The sequence below is a fragment of the Schistocerca serialis genome, chromosome 4, assembly GCF_023864345.2.
Source record: "Schistocerca serialis cubense isolate TAMUIC-IGC-003099 chromosome 4, iqSchSeri2.2, whole genome shotgun sequence".
Lineage (NCBI taxonomy): Eukaryota > Metazoa > Arthropoda > Insecta > Orthoptera > Acrididae > Schistocerca > Schistocerca serialis.
Window position 1 is genome coordinate 482,520,603 of NC_064641.1, and position 18,263 is coordinate 482,538,865.

The 18,263-nt window shown below is 42.1% G+C and overlaps 1 protein-coding gene across 2 annotated transcripts in view; it reads right to left on the bottom strand.

Annotated features, from left to right (window-relative positions):
- Window positions 1–2,029: 2,029 nt before the first annotated feature.
- The window catches only part of LOC126475174 (dynein axonemal assembly factor 11), a 228,481-nt gene continuing 212,247 nt past the window's right edge, over window positions 2,030–18,263 (bottom strand). For both annotated transcript variants that reach the window (XM_050102805.1, XM_050102806.1), the window contains 2 exons: window positions 2,724–2,806; window positions 2,030–2,590 (listed from right to left, as the gene is read on the bottom strand). In XM_050102805.1, the coding sequence (XP_049958762.1) occupies window positions 2,410–2,590; window positions 2,724–2,806 (264 nt within the window). In that variant the 3' untranslated portion in view covers window positions 2,030–2,409. The remainder of the gene's footprint in view (window positions 2,591–2,723; window positions 2,807–18,263) is intronic.

Here is an 18,263-nt window from a genome sequence, read left to right on the forward strand (position 1 = left end):
AGTCCTGATTATGTGGCAAGAGACAACATGGAGCCCTGTTTGTCCTCATATCTCCAGAAGGTTTTATTTGATTTTTTTTTTTTTTTTTTTTTAATTAAAAAATAGTCCTGACACAAACGTTCTTTTAATCTCTCCGTCCTGATACACCTGAAAACTGATATAACATAGAGTTGAACTTAGATTGTCTGACCTTCAATTAACTGACTGTTCAGATTATCTAACCATGCATTCAACCTTATCTCTGAGCTGTTCACCAAACAGCATGCCAGAATTGTTGACAGGTTTAACTCGTGTCACAACAGATGTCAGTTGACAGATTACTGTTTTACTGGACTGTTCGCTGTACTGGACTCTTTTAATCAGCTGTTTTATCTATGTGATTTTCATTATGGCATTTCTTTAAAATTTGCTGTGTAGTTTTATACAGTTTGTGATTAAGAAGTGTAAGGGATGCTGAAAACTAAAATTAGCTACAAGTCAGGGAAAGAAATATGAGCACAATCGAACAGAAACTAAGTATTCTGCAAAGACTTCACAGAGGTGGGTCAGTTGCTAAATTAGCCTCTGAAATGGTTGTTGTAGTGACAACCATTAAGGAATTGAAAAAGAAAGGAAGAAATCTTGAAGCTTTTTCATTAACTGTGGATGGTGAAAAGGCTTTAAAAATTAGAAGTACATTGAAAAACTAAAACTTAAGCTATTGTGTTGGTTTGGTTTTATCAGGAAAGATGTAAAGGGACCCAACTTCAGGCCCTCTTGTAAAAGAACTATTCAGTTGCACGAAAAACTACAGGGGTGAAGACTACTAATTTCAAGAAACATCAGATCGTCTTCAGCTGTGGGGAAAAATCTACACAGCTTTAGGAAAGTCGTCATTTGAGGTTAAAAACTTTATTCTGCTGATGATGCACATAGGAAGTTTGTTGAAAAAATTGCAAAAACAGTATTAAAAAAATGAGCAGGTAGCTGATCAATTATTGATGAGTTGGAGCTAAACTGTAAAATGCTACCTGAAAAAAAACCCTTGCCTCAAAGAATGAAACAGACACTGCATAAAATCAGCAAAGATTGTCTTGCCATTGCAGCATGCTGCAATGCAAGTGGTGGCCACAAATTACTGTTGTTTGTGGTCAGCAACTCTAAGAAACCAAGAGCCATCAAAAACATAATCAAATGTTAGTGCTTTCTGGTCATTACAAAGCTCAAAAAAGGATTTGGATGAATGGTAGTTTGTTTAAAGAATGGATCTGACGCATTTGTTCTGGCTGTTAAATACTTGAATTTGAAAATCCTACCACCCCGCAGTTGTATTGTTACATAATGTCCCAAGCCACCCCTCTACATGAGTCTGAACTTCAACAAAGCCTCCCCCCCCCCCCCCCCCCCCTGTGACTTATGTAATTCATACACTGGATAAATGTGTTATTGAATGGTCAAGTCGCTGTTTGCAGGAGGAAATATGTCAGTGCTTTGTGAGGGAAAACAGAAAAGGGTTGTGATCTTTTTGAAGCAATGAAAGACCCAACATATGAGATACAATTACACAGTAGTTTAAGCTTGAGAACAACTTATGAAAACCACTCTACAAAAATCTTGGAAGGTGATTTGTCGTAGCCTAAACCAAGAGTAGGAACTTTCAGAAAGTAATAAGTCTCACACACTACAAATTTAGTCACTGATTTGTGAATTCTTCAGAATATCCAGCCTGCTGAGGTAGAAGAATGACTAGCAGAAGGTGATGCTGCTGCTAATATTGATGAATAACTTGGAGTATCAGGTCATCAAATCTTGTTTTGCAGCGGTATAGTGTTGAGGGAAGGGTGTCAGATGATGATGAAAAGGAAGTAAATGGAAAATATCAGCCACTCTGTAGCAAATGGCAAGTTAGAGACTGCTTCAGATATTTGGAATAACTGCCAACCACTACAACTGTGCACATATTGTGGGCAATGAAGTAGAGTGATGCTGCCACTAAATCAAGGTTTAAGAAACTGGGGGAAAAATTAGTTTTTTAAATAATTTTCAGTGTATAAAATTTTGTGTTTTAATTTCTCTTAATTAGAAATGTGATTTTTTTCCTCCCTTAATTCTCTTTTATTACATAGTTTTAAGCTCTGTAAACAGCTTCTTTCATTCTCATGATTATATGACCTTGTTAGTGTTTCGACCACCTCCTGGTCCCAAAAGTGACAGTTAATTTAGGTTCTACTGTGTGAAGAAATGAACAGATTCCATATATTATAACAAGAAATACAACATATGAAAGTTGAGAAATTGTGCATATATAAATTTCCAAAACATTTGTCTACTGAAATAGCTATACATTTCTCTCTGAACATGTATGGAAACAATACTTAAACATGTACATAATTTTTTTTTCTTCTACATAACAGCAGCAGCCAAGATTTTTTATTCTAGAGGCGGAACATCAGGATCTTCAATGTAATCTTCTTGTGGTTTTTTTTCTTGCAGCGTGAATCTTGAAGAATAACATGTAGTATCCAACAGTGACGTTTTTATTTCTTTGATATTTACAATATTGGCAAAATCCAGTGGTGGAGGAGGTCCAATTTCAAGGAGTTCTCTTTTGCTGAAGAGAAGAAAAATGACTAAGAAGTACTAATATTTTTTGGTATCTCACATTAAATGAGAGAGAGAAAACTTTCTAATGTATAATTTAAACATGCTTCTAAGATTTTTTAAAAAAGATAATGGTTTGGTACCTGTTTTGAGTAAGTGACGGAGTAGTTTCAGTGCTGTTCTTTTTATTCAGTTGCTTCTTCTTTGACATAATCATACCATTTACCTGTTATTAAGAATGAAATAATGTTAAAGAAATTTTGTAAATGCACCAAAGATACAGGAAGAGTCAGAACATGTTCTAGTCTACTCTTTCCAGAATAGAGCTATAGACATTCTAGCACTTTCTCTCACCTCCACCCCCCCCCCCCCACCTCCCCCCATTATTAGACGCAGTTTATTATATGATAAAAATGAGAATTAAAAGGAAGGTGATAATGCAGAGGAATAAGATCAGGAAAGGAAAGGAATGGATAGCAAGGTTTGCCTGGAAGTGCTAAAGGATGAGTTAAATAAAGTTAAAAAAGAAGGCTGACGAATCAGCTGATAGTGGGGAAGATTTACCAACAGAGGTACTGGTGCAAGTTTGATTATATAAGAAACGAGACGGGCATGAAAAGGGCAATTTGAATCATTCAAACAATAGAGAAAATGTATAGTAATTTAAATGAGAAAACAATAGATTGTGGGTACAGCTGGGGAAGGGCTGTGGGAAGAAATAAAAAGACAAGATAGGGGTATTGTCAAGGGTTGGCATTTAATAACAGGGAAACAGATATAGCGATAAATGCAGTAAGTGAAAGGGAGGATGAAGGATTAGACAGAATAAGTGGATAAATACAAAAAAATCAAGGGTTGAAGGATTCTATCTAACCTAGGATTTCCATACGACATCTGTATAAATAGTATTGAGCCCCCAGATGAATGGAAAGAAAAGTAGTAATATGAGTATACAGTATAATAGAAAAGGAGCAAGGTACAATCCCAGACAAAATAGTATTACCTGTATTTTTACTTAAAATATCTGAAGTGATCCAAAGTTTGCCGGAAAACAGTTCATGGTATAGGAGCCCGCATGAATTCAGAGCTGTTTTCAAGTGTCACACCTACCGATTTTCAGCAAGCTATCTTGCAGGGTGTATACGTCCTGGGACAATGGGGAAAGTTTTCATCTGGGAAACACCCAGGAATTTTTTAGAATTCTGAGATATTTTCATTATTTTAGTTTCCAGTTAAATTTTTGTAATTTTGACTGGTAAGAGCTGATTCTCTAACAAAGAATTTTACTTTAGCCCACTACTACAGAAAAATACTGCAGCAATAAAACATGAATGAGAGAATAACACCAAAATAAAACTGTAGTTCCAAAGAGAATGCGCCATTTACAACAACAAAATGTAGTGTGCACACAAGCATCTGCTAACAGCAAAATGTGTCAAAAGCTGTAGGATGAAGACTATGCAGTACTTTAAACAACAATCTGCTTTCAATGAGCTCTTTAAGTTAGATTCGTTTGAGCAGTTGTCAGTGGGCTCATACATATGAGCATCCCACTTCTCACTGCACAGTGTGGCTGTAGCTGTATAAGCAGTAGCTGCAAGCAGCTGGATGCTTCTCACGAAAATTTTTCTGGTGCAACCAAGCTGCCATATTTGCGAATGCACAGAGCAGTCAGTTGCAGTGGGAAGCAGTCTTCATGTGACCCACGTCTATTTTTTGTGGTTTTGCTGCTGTCTTCATTTACACTTCTCATATCAAATGAAAATAAAATGGATTTCTGTGGTTGGGAGCTTTCAGATGAATACACTGATATAATTACAGAAGAATAAAATGTTTTAGTTTCAGTTTCCTGATGTTTTATTATTGGTACTCAAGCATTAACTGCCTTGCAAGAACAATGAAGTTATTTTTGTTGGTTTGTGGAAGAAATTTGGCTATTTTTAATCTTTTCCTCAGAGGCAGCCAATTTATTTGAAAGGAAGTGTTTCATTCCATGCTATTGGCTAGTTTCAACTGTTCGTTGAAATTGAATTGCACGTTTTCATCTTCTGGTGCCTAAGGCATTGTGCCATAATAAAGATCAATCATTAGGTAATGCACTACTGGTACTAAAAGAAAATTGGCTTCCCGAAAACCACAATGAAAAGCTTTAGCAGAATTTTACATATCTGCCATCTGTGAAACACAATGTTTTTCAGTCGCAAGACTTATTTCAAACTTGTCCTGTACTCCTCTAGGCTCGACACTGTTTCTTAATTTATGTTGCTTACATCCAATCTTCAGAAAGTTATATACTGGCAGCATACCATGTTTTATTGTTGTAATTGCCCACAAGGCTTTGTATTTACACCTGGAATAGAATATAAATTGCCAATTATACATTTTCTTGGCCTCCCAAATAACTTTGTTAATTATTTATACAGTTTGAAAAAGTCATGAAAAGTTTATTGTTCTTAGTTCTGGTGTACACAAACAACTTTTTCTCTCCTCCCCTTTTTTAAATAAATTTGTAATCCTCCTTAGTAGCTTTTTGTAGTGTTGTGTGGATGTAAACTTGATTGGAAATGGCTACGTAAGAGTACTGCAGAGTACAAGTAAATAAAAAATCTATGTTAAAAGTCACCATATAGAAAAAAAACATTAGGTTACTTAGAGCTGTAGTGTCTAGTTTTGAAATGGGGCTTTGTATGTCATTGTAGCTGTGCATGTGCAGTAACACCTGTTTTCTGGCACTTTTTAGCAGCTGCTCAAAGGAACGTGTTTCTAACAGGTTGCAGGAAAATGCTCCGAATGGTGGTTTGAGAAGCATTACTTTACGAGTAGATTTCCTTTTACACAAGATGAACTATGCAACATGTAAGAATGTGCGATGAATTTCTTAAATCACAGAGTGATTCACTCATTCAAAACTTAAAGCTTTGAAGACAAGTCGCTTACAAAAATTTTGAGCCCAGAAGACCAGACATTTATTTATTATTTTAAAATTTTACTGGCACGTATGTTTTTGATATATCTTAAAGGGAAACATGCGCAAAAAAAGACGAATATTATATGTGAAAGCATAGCTTTTCTTGTAGTGCTGTCATTGGCTAGCATGGTCAAGTGATGTGTGCTGAGTTTGGTGGAATTGGCATTTATACTTTCCTAATATGAAAATATGCAGTGTGCATGTTGTAGTGCATCAGAGATGTCTCCAAAATTTTTTTTTGCTGGGCTTATTTTCCTAAAGCGCTGGGAAGTTCTACACCTGTGTATAAAATCTATGCCATTCAAAGGATTGATAAGTTTTACAATTCTGAGGGAAAGGAACATGGAGAACGTGTATCTTCATCTGGGAAAATGTGTATATTTACCCAGAAAAATGTGTATTTTTAGCCAGCAAATTCAGGAATTTTTGTTCCTTGTCCACAAATACACGGTGTATCAGTAGTGACTAACAGAGAATGCAACTTGACTGTATAGCCATTGATATCTACAAAACTTTCTACACTATGTGATAAAAAGTATCCAGACACCTGGCTGAATGACTTACAAGTTCATGGCGCCCTCCATCGGTAATGCTGGAATTCAATATGGTGTTGGCCCACCCTTAGCCTTGATGACAGCTTCCATTCTCACAGGCACACATTCAGTCAGATGCTGGAAGGTTTCTTGGGGAATGGCAGCCCATTCTTCACATAGTGGTGCACTGAGGAGAGGTATCAACGTAGTCGGTGAGGCCTGGCATGAAATCGGCATTCCAAAACATCTCAAAGGTGTTCTATAGGATTCAGGTCAGGACTCTGTGCAGGCCAGTTCATTACAGGGATGTTATTGTCATGTAACCACACTGCCACAGGTGGTGCATTATGAACAGGTGCTCGATCATGTTGAAAGATGCAATTGCCATCCCCAAATTGCTCTTAAACAGTGGTAAGCAAGAAGGTGCTGAAAACATCAATGTAGCCCCCTCCATGAAAAACACAACCACACCATAACACAACCACCTCCGAATTTTACTGTTGGCACTATGCATGCTGGCAGATGACATTCACTGGACATTTGCTATACCCACACCCTGCCATCGGATCACCACACTGTGTACCGTGATTTGTCACTCCATACAATGTTTTTCCCCTGTTCAATAGTCCAATGTTTACGTTCCTTACACCAAGCGAGGTGTCATTTGGCACATACCGGCACGACGTGTGGCTTATGAGCAGCCGCTCAACCATGTAATCCAAGTTTTCTCACCTCCCATGTAACTGTCATAGTACTTGCAGTGGATCCTGGTGCAGTTTTGATTTCCTGTGTGATGGTCTGGATGGATGTCTGCCCTTTACACACTACGACGCTCTTCAACTGTCGGCGATCTCCGTCAGTCAACAGACGAAGTCGGCCTGTACGCTTTTGTGCTGTACGCATCCTTTCATGTTTCCATTGCACTATCATATCGTAAACAGTGGACCCAGGGATGTTTAGGAGTGTGGAAATCTCGTGTACAGACGTATGATGCAAGTGACACCCAATCACCTCCCAAGTTCGAAGTTCACGAGTTCCACGGAGCGCCCCATTCTGCTCTCATTATGTCTAATGACTACTGAGGTCGCTGATGTAGAGCACGTGGCAGTAGGTGACAGGACAATGTACCTAATATGAAAAATGAAAAATGTATGTTTTTGGGAGTTCCTGGATACTTCCGATCGCATAGTGTATAATGTGAATCACATGGTACTGTTAACAAAACTGGAAGGGTTGGACTTGATGAAAGAGTGATATGTTGGGTGACAAAATATCTAAAACATAGGAAAACAGCTGGTGAATGAAGGTGGGAGACTTCACATCAAAGATAGTGATGCTAGAAACTGGTTTACTGCAACACAAATTAGGGCCACTGCTGTTACTGTTTTCTATCACTGATATTATGGACTGAGTAAAATCTGAATTAAGTCTATTGGCCAGTGACGTAATTTACAAGGAGAGACGGTGTCTGTCTGAAACTGGATCCAGAGAAATTGGATGTTCGCAAATACAAAAGGAATGTCAACTAGTCACCTTCTCAAATGGCAGGAGTGCTATAAGATATGAGTACAAGTTAGGACCTGACATCACAGCAGGATAACAATGCTGATATGAGGAAGTGACACTGGGGACTGCACATTTTATTGATGGTCGAAAGGTCGCAAGGAAGGGTTTCCCTTGTAAGACAACACTTAGAGTCATTCCTGCAGGGATATGGGACTCCAGCAAAGATATCTGTCAAGGTAGAGAAGAGTGCAAGTCAGCTGTATAATGGGAGACTACAGGTAGACAAGTAGTGTCACAGACATGATTAAGAAATTGAAGTGGGTAAGCCTCGCACAAAGGAGGGCGAGAGCCAGACGTGGAGAAATTTACCAAGCATATGTGGGTGAAGTAAATTCTCTTGGGCAGCTCTTACAGTTTTTTGGTGAGCAAACACGCCCCCCCCCCCCCCCATGAACTATAACCACGGACCTTCCAGAGTCCAGAGGTGGCGTGCATGCTTCAACAATACAGATGGTCACACTATAGATGCATCCACAGTGGAGGGGTATCTGTGGAGAGGCCAGACTAACCCATGGTTCCTAAAGAGTGGCAGCAGCCTTTTTAGTAGTTTCAGGGCCATCAGTCTGAAGGACTGACTGATGTGGCCTTGCAACATTAGCCAACACGACCTTGCTGTGCTGGTACTGTGAAAGGCTGAAAGCAAGGAGAAACTACAGCGGTAATTTTTCCCCCAAGGGCATGCAGCTCTACTGTATATCGTAAATCATGAAGGCATCTTCTTGGGTAAAATATTCGGGATGTAAAATAGTCCCCCATCTGAAGCTCTGGGCTGGGACTGCAGGGAAGGATAGTGTTATCACAAAAAACAAATGTGACAATTTACAGGTTGGAGTCTCAAATGTTAGCTCTCGTAATTGGGTAGGTAGGATAGATAATTTAGAAAAGAGAAATTGATAGCTTGAAGTTATACGAGGGTTGCCCAGAAGGTAAGGCACCACATTTTTTTCTTCAAAAATTCTTTATTGAACATAATGAGAATTACACACACGAAAGAATGATGTTTTATGTACACACCCTATTTTTCCACATGATCTCCAACCTGTTCTATGGCCTTCCTCTAGCGCGTAACAATGGCGTGTATGCTATGTCAGTACCAATCCTTGTCCTGGTGCTTCACTGTGTGAATCACCTCTTCCTTGTCCTCAAAATGTCTTCCACGAATGGTATCCTTTAATGGCCCAAACAAGTGGAAGTCCGAGGGAACTAGGTGTGACAGCTGTGGATTGTCTCCCCGGCCGCTGCAAATTGTGGAGCTCCACCGTACCGTCTTCTGATGACTTCACCTTCTGTGTCCAGTGACTAACTGTACTTCTGTCAACAGTAGATGCTCCATAGATTTTGCACAAGTGTTTGTGAATATTCCCCACAGTTTCTACCTGTGCAGTGAGAAATTCAATGATGGCACATTGCTTGCAAAGTACATTACCTACAGACACCATTCTGAAACTGTCCTGCAGTTACGCTATCAGCCGAAAGTTGACAGAAACTTGGTGTGCTCGCTCAGGAGACTTCAAACAATACATACGTAACATTTGGCATTCGTATCATTGGTTTTGGTTGAGAAAAAAAAAAAAAAAAATGATGCATTACTTTCTGTGTAACCCTCGTATATAGTGAGAATTAGTGAAGTGAAGTGAAGTGCACTGGCAGGAAGAACAGGTTTTCTGGTCATGTGCCTAATGGGAGAATCAATCTGGTGTGATGGGGATAAGGAGAAGATGGAGAGGGATAATGAGGGAGGGGTGAGGGAAGGTGTAGTGCTGCTTGTGGGAGCATGCAGAGCCCTGGTTGAGGACAGGGTAGGGTTGGTAGGTGCAGTCTAGTAGATCATCATCTTTTCTTTTCTTTTTTTTGGGGGGGGGGGGGGGAGGGGGCAGTAAAGGAGTGAAGTATTTACATTTTTCCGCAGAACCAAATTGAGGACCACATCTCCATGGTCATGGAACGTGTCAGTACATTAACTTACAACAGATAAAATAAAATTTTAATGAATCCTTAAAAGATGTCAACATATAAGTTTATGTAAACACAATCAGCAGTATAACACAGGAATCAATGGAATAGAAAGAGTGAGGTGTGAGGAAACTCTTCAGTTTGGGTTTGAAAACTAATGGTAGCTTACTGAAAATGGATGTAGCAGAATACTGCATGCCATTCTGCACAAGAGTCAAGTAGGTGCAATCCAAATGCAGATTGAATTTCTACATAGCATTAACTGAGTGAAAGCTGCTAGTTCTTGAGAATAATGTAGTGTTACAAAAAGGTACAGCAAAACTTTCAGGAAACATTCCTCACACACAAAGAAAGAAAATATGTTAAGTGGAGGACATGTGTCCGGAAACGCTTACTTTCCATGTTAGAGCTCATTTTATTACTTCTCTTCAAATCACATTAATCATGGAATGGAAACACACAGCAACAGAACGTACCAGCGTGACTTCAAACGCTTTGTTACAGGAAATGTTCAAAATGTCCTCCGTTAGCGAGGATACATGCATCCACCCTCAGCTGCTGATAGTGCCTGCACACGCTGTACATGGTACGGAAACAACTGGTTCTCCCATAGCACTCTCCATACAGTGACGTGGTCAACGTTACCTTGTACAGCAGCAACTTCTCTAAAGCTGACTTTAGGGTTATCGTCAACTGCACGAAGAACTGCCTCGTCCATTGCAGGTGTCTTCGTCGTTCTAGGTCTTCCCCAGTCGCGAGTCATAGGCTGGAATGTTCCGTGTTCCCTAAGACGCCTATCAGTTGCTTCGAACGTCTTCCTGTCGGGACACCTTCGTTCTGGAAATCTGTCTCGATACAAACGTACCGCGCCACGGCTATTGCCCCATGCTAATTCATACATCAAATGGGCATCTGTTAACTCCGCATTTGTAAACATTGCACTGACTCCAAAACCATGTTCGTGATGAACACTAACCTGTTGATGCTACGTACTGATGTGCTTGATGCTAGTACTGTAGAGCAATGAGTTGCATGTCAACACAAGCACCGAAGTCAACATTACCTTCCTTCAACTGGGCCAACTGGCGGTGAATCGAGGAAGTACAGTACATACTGACGAAACTAAAATGAGCTCTAACATGGAAATTAAGCGTTTCCGGACACATGTCCACATAACATCTTTTCTTTATTTGTGTGTGAGGAATGTTTCCTGATATAATAGAGGGAAACATTCCACGTGGGAAAAATATATCTAAAAACAAAGATGATGTGACTTACCAAACGAAAGTGCTGGCAGGTCGATAGACACGCAGACAAATACAAACATACACACAAAATTCAAGCTTTCGCAACAAACTGTTGCCTCATCAGGAAAGAGGGAAGGAGAGGGAAAGACGAAAGGATGTGGGTTTTAAGGGAGAGGGTAAGGAGTCATTCCAATTCCGGGAGCGGAAAGACTTACCTTAGGGGGAAAAAAGGATGGGTATACACTCGCGCACACACACACACACACACACATATCCACCCACACATATACAGATATGTGTGGATGGACTTGTGCGTGCGCGCGAGCACACACCCGTCCCTTCCTCCCCCCAAGGCAAGTCCCCCCGCTCCCGGGACCGGAACGACTCCCCCCCCCCCCCAAAAAAACCCACATCCCCCCGTCCCCCCTCCCCCCCGACAAGGCAACAGTCCGCCGCGAAAGCCCGAACAGCCATGGGTGCCAGGATGGCCCCCTCGTACGCCAACCTATTCATGGGTCGCCTAGAGGAAGCCTTCTTGGTTACCTAGGCCTGCCAACCCAAAGTTTGGTACAGATTTATTGATGACATTTTCATGATCTGGACTCACAGTGAAGAAGAACTCCAGAATTTCCTCTCCAATCTCAACTCCTTTGGTTCCATCAGATTCACCTGGTCCTACACCAAATCCCACGCCACTTTCCTCGACGTTGACCTCCATCTGTCCAGTGGCCAGCTTCACACGTCTGTCCACATCAAACCCACCAACAAGCAACAGTACCTCCATTATGACAGCTGCCACCCATTCCACATCAAACGGTCCCTTCCCTACAGCCTAGGTCTTCGTGGCAAACGAATCTGCTCCAGTCCGGAATCCCTGGACCATTACACCAACAACCTGACAACAGCTTTCGCATCCCGTAACTACCCTCCCGACCTGGTACGGAAGCAAATATCCAGAGCCACTTCCTCATCCCCTCAAACCCAGAACCTCCCACAGAAGAACCACAAATGTGCCCCACTTGTGACAGGATACTTTCCGGGACTGGACCAGACTCTGACTGTGGCTCTCCAGCAGGGATATGACTTCCTCAAATCCTGCCCTGAAATGAGATCCATCCTTCATGAAATCCTCCCCACTCCACCAAAAGTGTCTTTCCGCCGTCCACCTAACCTTCGTAACCTCTTAGTTCATCCCTATGAAATCCCCAAACCACCTTCCCTACCCTCTGGCTCCTATCCTTGTAACCGCCCCCGGTGTAAAACCTGTCCCATGCACCCTCCCACCACCACCTACTCCAGTCCTGTAACCCGGAAGGTGTACACGATGAAAGGCAGAGCCACGTGTGAAAGCACCCACGTGATCTACCAACTGACCTGCCTACATTGTGATGCATTCTATGTGGGAATGACCAGCAACAAACTGTCCATTCGCATGAATGGACACAGGCAGACAGTGTTTGTTGGTAATGAGGATCACCCTGTGGCTAAACATGCCTTGGTGCACGGGCAGCACATCTTGGCACAGTGTTACACCGTCCGGGTTATCTGGATACTTCCCACCAACACCAACCTATCCGAACTCCGGAGATGGGAACTTGCTCTTCAATGTATCCTCTCTTCCCGTTACCCACCAGGCCTCAATCTCCGCTAATTTCAAGTTGCCGCCACTCATACCTCACCTGTCATTCAACAAAATCTTTGCCTCTGCACTTCCGCCTCGACTGACATCTCTGCCCAAACTCTTTGTCTTTAAATATGTCTGCTTGTGTCTGTATATGTGTGGATGGATATGTGTGTGTGTGTGCGAGTGTGTATCCGTCCTTTTTTCCCCCTAGAGTGGGTCTTTCCGCTCCCGGGATTGGAGTGACTCCTTGCCCTCTCCCTTGGGACCCGCATCCTTTCGTCTTTCCCTCTCCTTGCCTCTTTCCTGGTGGGGCGGCGGTTTGTTGCGAAGGCTTGAGTTTTGTGTGTGTGTTTGTCTTTGTTTGTGTGTCAAATCGGCCTGCCAGCACTTCCGTTTGGTGAGCCACATCATCTTTGTATATATATATCACCAATTTAGTATTGGAGGGCAGCGTGGAGAGTAAAAATCGTAGAGGGAGACCAAGAGATGAATACACTAAGCAGATTCAGAAGGATGTAGGTTGCAGTAGGTACTGGGAGATGAAAAAGCTTGCACAGGATAGAGTAGCATGGAGAGCTGCATCAAAGCAGTCTCAGGACTGAAGACCAATATATATATTGTTGTGGTCTTCAGTCCTGAGACTGCTTTGATGCAGCTCTCCATGCTACTCTATCCTGTGCAAGCTTTTTCATCTCCCAGTACCTACTGCAACCTACATCCTTCTGAATCTGCTTAGTGTATCCATCTCTTGGTCTCCCTCTACGATTTTTACCCTCCACGCTGCCCTCCAATACTAAATTGCTGATCCCTTGATGCCTCAGAACATGTCCTACCAACCGATCCCTTCTTCTGGTCAAGTTGTGCCACAAACTTCTCTTCTCCCCAATCCTATTCAATACTTCCTCATTAGTTATGTGATCTACCCATCTAATCTTCAGCATTCTTCTGTAGCACCACATTTCGAAAGCTTCTATTCTCTTCTTGTCCAAACTATTTATCGTCCTTGTTTCACTTCCATACATGGCTACACTCCATACGAATACTTTCAGAAATGACTTCCTGACACTTAAATCAATACTGGATGTTAACAAATTTCTCTTCTTCAGAAACGCTTTCCTTGCCATTGCCAGCCTACATTTTATATCCTCTCTACTTCGACCATCATCAGTTATTTTGCTCCCCAAATAGCAAAACTCCTTTACTACTTTAAGTGCCTCATTTCCTAATCTAATTCCCTCAGCATCACCCGACTTAATTAGACTACATTCCATTATCCTTGTTTTGCTTTTGTTGATGTTCATCTTATATCGTCCTTTCAAGACAATGTCCATTCCATTCAACTACTCTTCCAAGTCCTTTGCTGTCTCTGACAGAATTACAATGTCATCGGTGAACCTCAAAGTTTTTATTTCTTCTCCATGAATTTTAATACCTACTCCGAATTTTTCTTTTGTTTCCTTTACTGCTTGCTCAATATACAGATTGAAAATATATATATATAAGTAAGTATCGAAGGGGGGGGGGGGGGGGAGGGGGGGTGATGTGGATTTTGTGGGGAGGGGGGGAGTTGTTCCGGTCCCGGGAGTGGGGGGACTTGCCTTGGGGGGAGGAAGGGACAGGTGTGCGCTCGCGCGCACGCACATGTCCATCCACACATATCTGTATATGTGTGGATGGATATGTGTGTGTGTGCGAGGGCATACCCGTCCTTTTTTCCCCCTAAGGTAAGTCTTTCCGCTCCCGGGATTGGAATGACTCCTTACCCTCTCCCTTAAAACCCACATCCTTTCGTCTTTCCCTCTCCTTCCCTCTTTCCTGATGAAGCAACCGTTTGTTGCGAAAGCCTGAATTTTGTGTGTACGTTTGTGTGTCTATTGACCTGCCAGCGCGCAACAAACTGTTGCCTCATCAGGAAAGAGGGAAAGATGAAAGGAAGTGGGTTTTAAGGGAGAGGGTAAGGAGTCATTCCAATCCCTGGAGCGGAAAGACTTACCTTAGGGGGAAAAAAGGACAGGTATACACTCACACACACGCACACATATCCATCCACACATACAGACACAATGTCTGCTTGTGTCTGTATGTGTGGATGGATATGTGTGTGTGTGCGATTGTATACCTGTCCTTTTTTCCCCCTAAGGTAAGTCTTTCCGCTCCTGGAATTGGAATGACTCCTTACCCTCTCCCTTAAAACCCACTTCCTTTCGTCTTTCCCTCTCCTTCCCTCTTTCCTGATGAGGCAACAGTTTGTTGCGAAAGCTTGAATTTTGTGTGTATGTTTGTGTTTGTTTGTGTGTCTATCGACCTGCCAGCGCTTTCGTTCGGTAAGTCACCATATGGTTTTAATTTTATCGTGTGAATTAGCTATTCTATTTGTATGCCACATACCCTTGGACTTCCTAATATTTTTAAGCACCTTACAATACTGTTTGTAATGGGCTACTGTAGCTTGATTGTGACTACTTCTAAGATTTTGATATAATTCCCACTTTGTTCTACTTGATATCCTTATAACATTAGTCAGCCACCCAGGCAGCCATTTACTGCTAGTACCCTGTTTTGAGTGTTCCAATGGAAAGCAACTTTCAAAGAGCATGAGAAATGTGTCAAGGAAAGCATTATATTTGTCATCTATGTTATCAGCACTATAAACATCCTGCCACTCTTGTTCCTTGACAGGGTTTAAAACACTCTGTATTGCTGTTCAATTAGCTTTTCTTCACAGTTTGTAATTATATATATTTGTTTGAGTACAAACACCTTTTGGTGTTAAAATTTATGCATCATGGTCTGAAAGGACATTCCTCCTTTTACTATTAGAATGCCCATCCAGTAATGAAGAATGAATAAAAATATTGTCTATGGTTGTGCTTCTATTCCCCTGCACCCTGCTTGGAAAAAATAGTCTGGATCAGATCATATGAATTTAAGAGTTCTTCCAACATCCTTTTTCTTGCACAATCACATATGAAATTAGTATTGAAGTCAACACATACAAGTAATTTTTGGTAATTCCTACAAAGTGAACCATGAACCCTCTCTAGCTTGAGCAGAAATGCTCCGAAGTCAGACTTAGGGGACCTACAAATAACAACAATTAGAAGTTAAGTTTCACTAAATTCATCTGCTCCTGCACAACATTCAAATACCTGTTCAGTGCAGTGCTTTGATACATCTACGGACTCAAAAGGAATACTGTTTTTTTTTGTACATGACCACATCCCCACTTTGCAAAGAACTCATTGAAAAATAGCCAGCTAATCTGTTTCCTCGTGAAGGAAGCCTCTGAATTGTCACATTATTTAAGTGGTGCTCAGATATACCAATAATGTCAGATTGAACTTCTACAACTAGCTCGATAACTTTGTCTATAATACCTCTTGCATTTTGATGAAACATGCTAATTTCCTCATTACTTGGATACCTAACCTTCTGTGACTGTGGTTCGTTTGTTAGAGAGAATTCCTCTAAGCAGGTATACCTACCAGCTGACTTCAATCTAAATAAAGGTGCAATTCTAACACCATCTGCTACAGGAATTTTCCCATGAGTGATCTCACTACATTGTCACCAATAAGCTTTGCCAACCTCTCCTTCAAGTACCCATTGAGGTGCAGGCCATGTCTAGTGGAACCTGATCTTCCTGGCACCACTGCAATGTAAGCCATGCCCTCCATCATCAGTGCCTTCTCTAGCCCTAAGCCTAACAGCAGCATTAAGATGAAGCCAAAGGGGAAAAAAACTACTGGGTGCATTGGTGGAATGAAGGCTGTGTACTACTGGAATAGGAGCAGGGAAGAAAGACAGGTAAGTAGCGTAGATTGTGGCCAGTCTGTGTTTGTTGACACAGTTTCCTAGTGGTCACTCATGTGAACAACAGCTTGTTACTTGTCATGCCCATGCAGAATGCAGCACAATGCTTGCACCTTAGTTTGTAGATCACATTACTGCTTACACAGGTAGCCCTGCCTCTGATGGGATAGGAGATGCCTTTAACCATACTGGTGTAGGTGGTGGCAGTGGTGGTGGTGATGGTGGTGATGGTAGCAGGATGTATAAGGCAGGTCTTGAATCTCAGTCTATTGTGGGTATATAAGCCAAGAGGCAAGGAGTTAAGAGCAGTGGTGGAGAAGAGATGGATAAGGGTATTGGAGGTACTGATGAAGCCATTCTTGAGATGGAAGTCAGCATTGAGGAAGTTGGCTTGTTGGTTTGTGGAGGATCAGCTGAAGTGAATGGGGGAGAAGGTGTTGAGGTTCTAGAGGAATGTGGACAGAGTGTCATTTCAGTCCAGATCACAAAGATGTCATCAATGAATGTCAATCAGGTGAGGGGTTAGAGATACTGGGTGCTTAGGAAGGACTTGATTCAGATTCATTGGCATCTTTCTGATCTGGACCGAGGATGAGAACACCCTACCCACATTCCTCCAAAACCTCAACACTTTCTCCCCTATTCGCTTCAGCAGGTCCTCCTCAACCCAACAAGCCACCTTCCTCAATGGTGACATCCACCTCAGGATGGCTATATTGGTACCTCTGACCATATCAAACCTACAAACCAGCAACAATACCTCACTTTGACAGCTGCCAAATGATCTGTACCAAGAAGTTCCTACTATACAGTCTAGCCACCTGTGGTCATTGCATCAGTAGTGACAAGGAGTTCCTCTCCAAGTTTTCCAAGAACTGCATCGAGACTTGCACAGATCAAAAGCACCCTCCCAACCTTGTACAGAAACAGATGTCCTGAGCCTTGTCTTTCCAGTCACCTACCGCCTTCCACATATCCACAAGCTGTCCATGAATGAGCACTCCTCTCATGACTCAGCACCACCAGGATTGGAGCAACTTATTCCCATTCTCTGTCAGGATTTCAGCTGCTTCTCATCATGTCCTGAAATGTGGAACATCCTACTCAGTATTCTCCCAATCCCTCCCACAGTGGTATTCCACCACATGCCATACCTAAGCAGTATCCTTGTCCATCCCTACTCTACTGTGCTCACAACACCTTGCCTCATGGCTAATATCCCTGAAATAGACCTCAATGCAGTACCTGTCCCGTACATCCTCAAACCATCACCACCTACTTCAATCCAGTCACAAATATCACCCATCTCTTCAGAGGCAGGGCTACTTGTAAAAGCAGTAATGTGATCTACAAACTAAAACTGAAATCGCTGTGCTACTTTCTACATGGGCATGACGACTAACAAGCTTCCTGTCCACATGAGTGGTCACCGACAAATTGTGACCGAGAGACAGATAGACCACTTAGCTGCTGAACATTCTACCCAAATCAATGTGCTTCACTTCAATGACTACTTCACATCAGGTGCCATCTGGATCCTTCCTACCAACACCAGATTTTCCTGAGTTGTACAGGTGTGAACTCCCCCTGCAATATATCCTATGTTCCCATAATGCCTTTGGCCTCAACCTTTGCTAGTACCGGTCTGTCACCTACCTATTCCCTTGCCTGCTACCTCTCCAGCACTACATAGCCTTCTGTTCCATCAATGCAACCACTGGTCTTTCTTTTCCTCTCTCTCTACTTCTGTTCCACCCCCTCCATTCCCCGAAACCTCCTGACTGCACCTAACAAAACTACCCTGTTCCTCTCCACATCCCTCCTACATGCTCTTACAAGCAGCACTACAACTTGCCCAAACCCTACCCTGCTACCCTCCCCCTCCCTTCCCCGGCCTGCTCATTACCCCCAACATGCCAGTTTTCTTCTCCAGCAGCCGAAACAGTATTCATGTGAGGCCTAAATGTGTAGCAGTCATT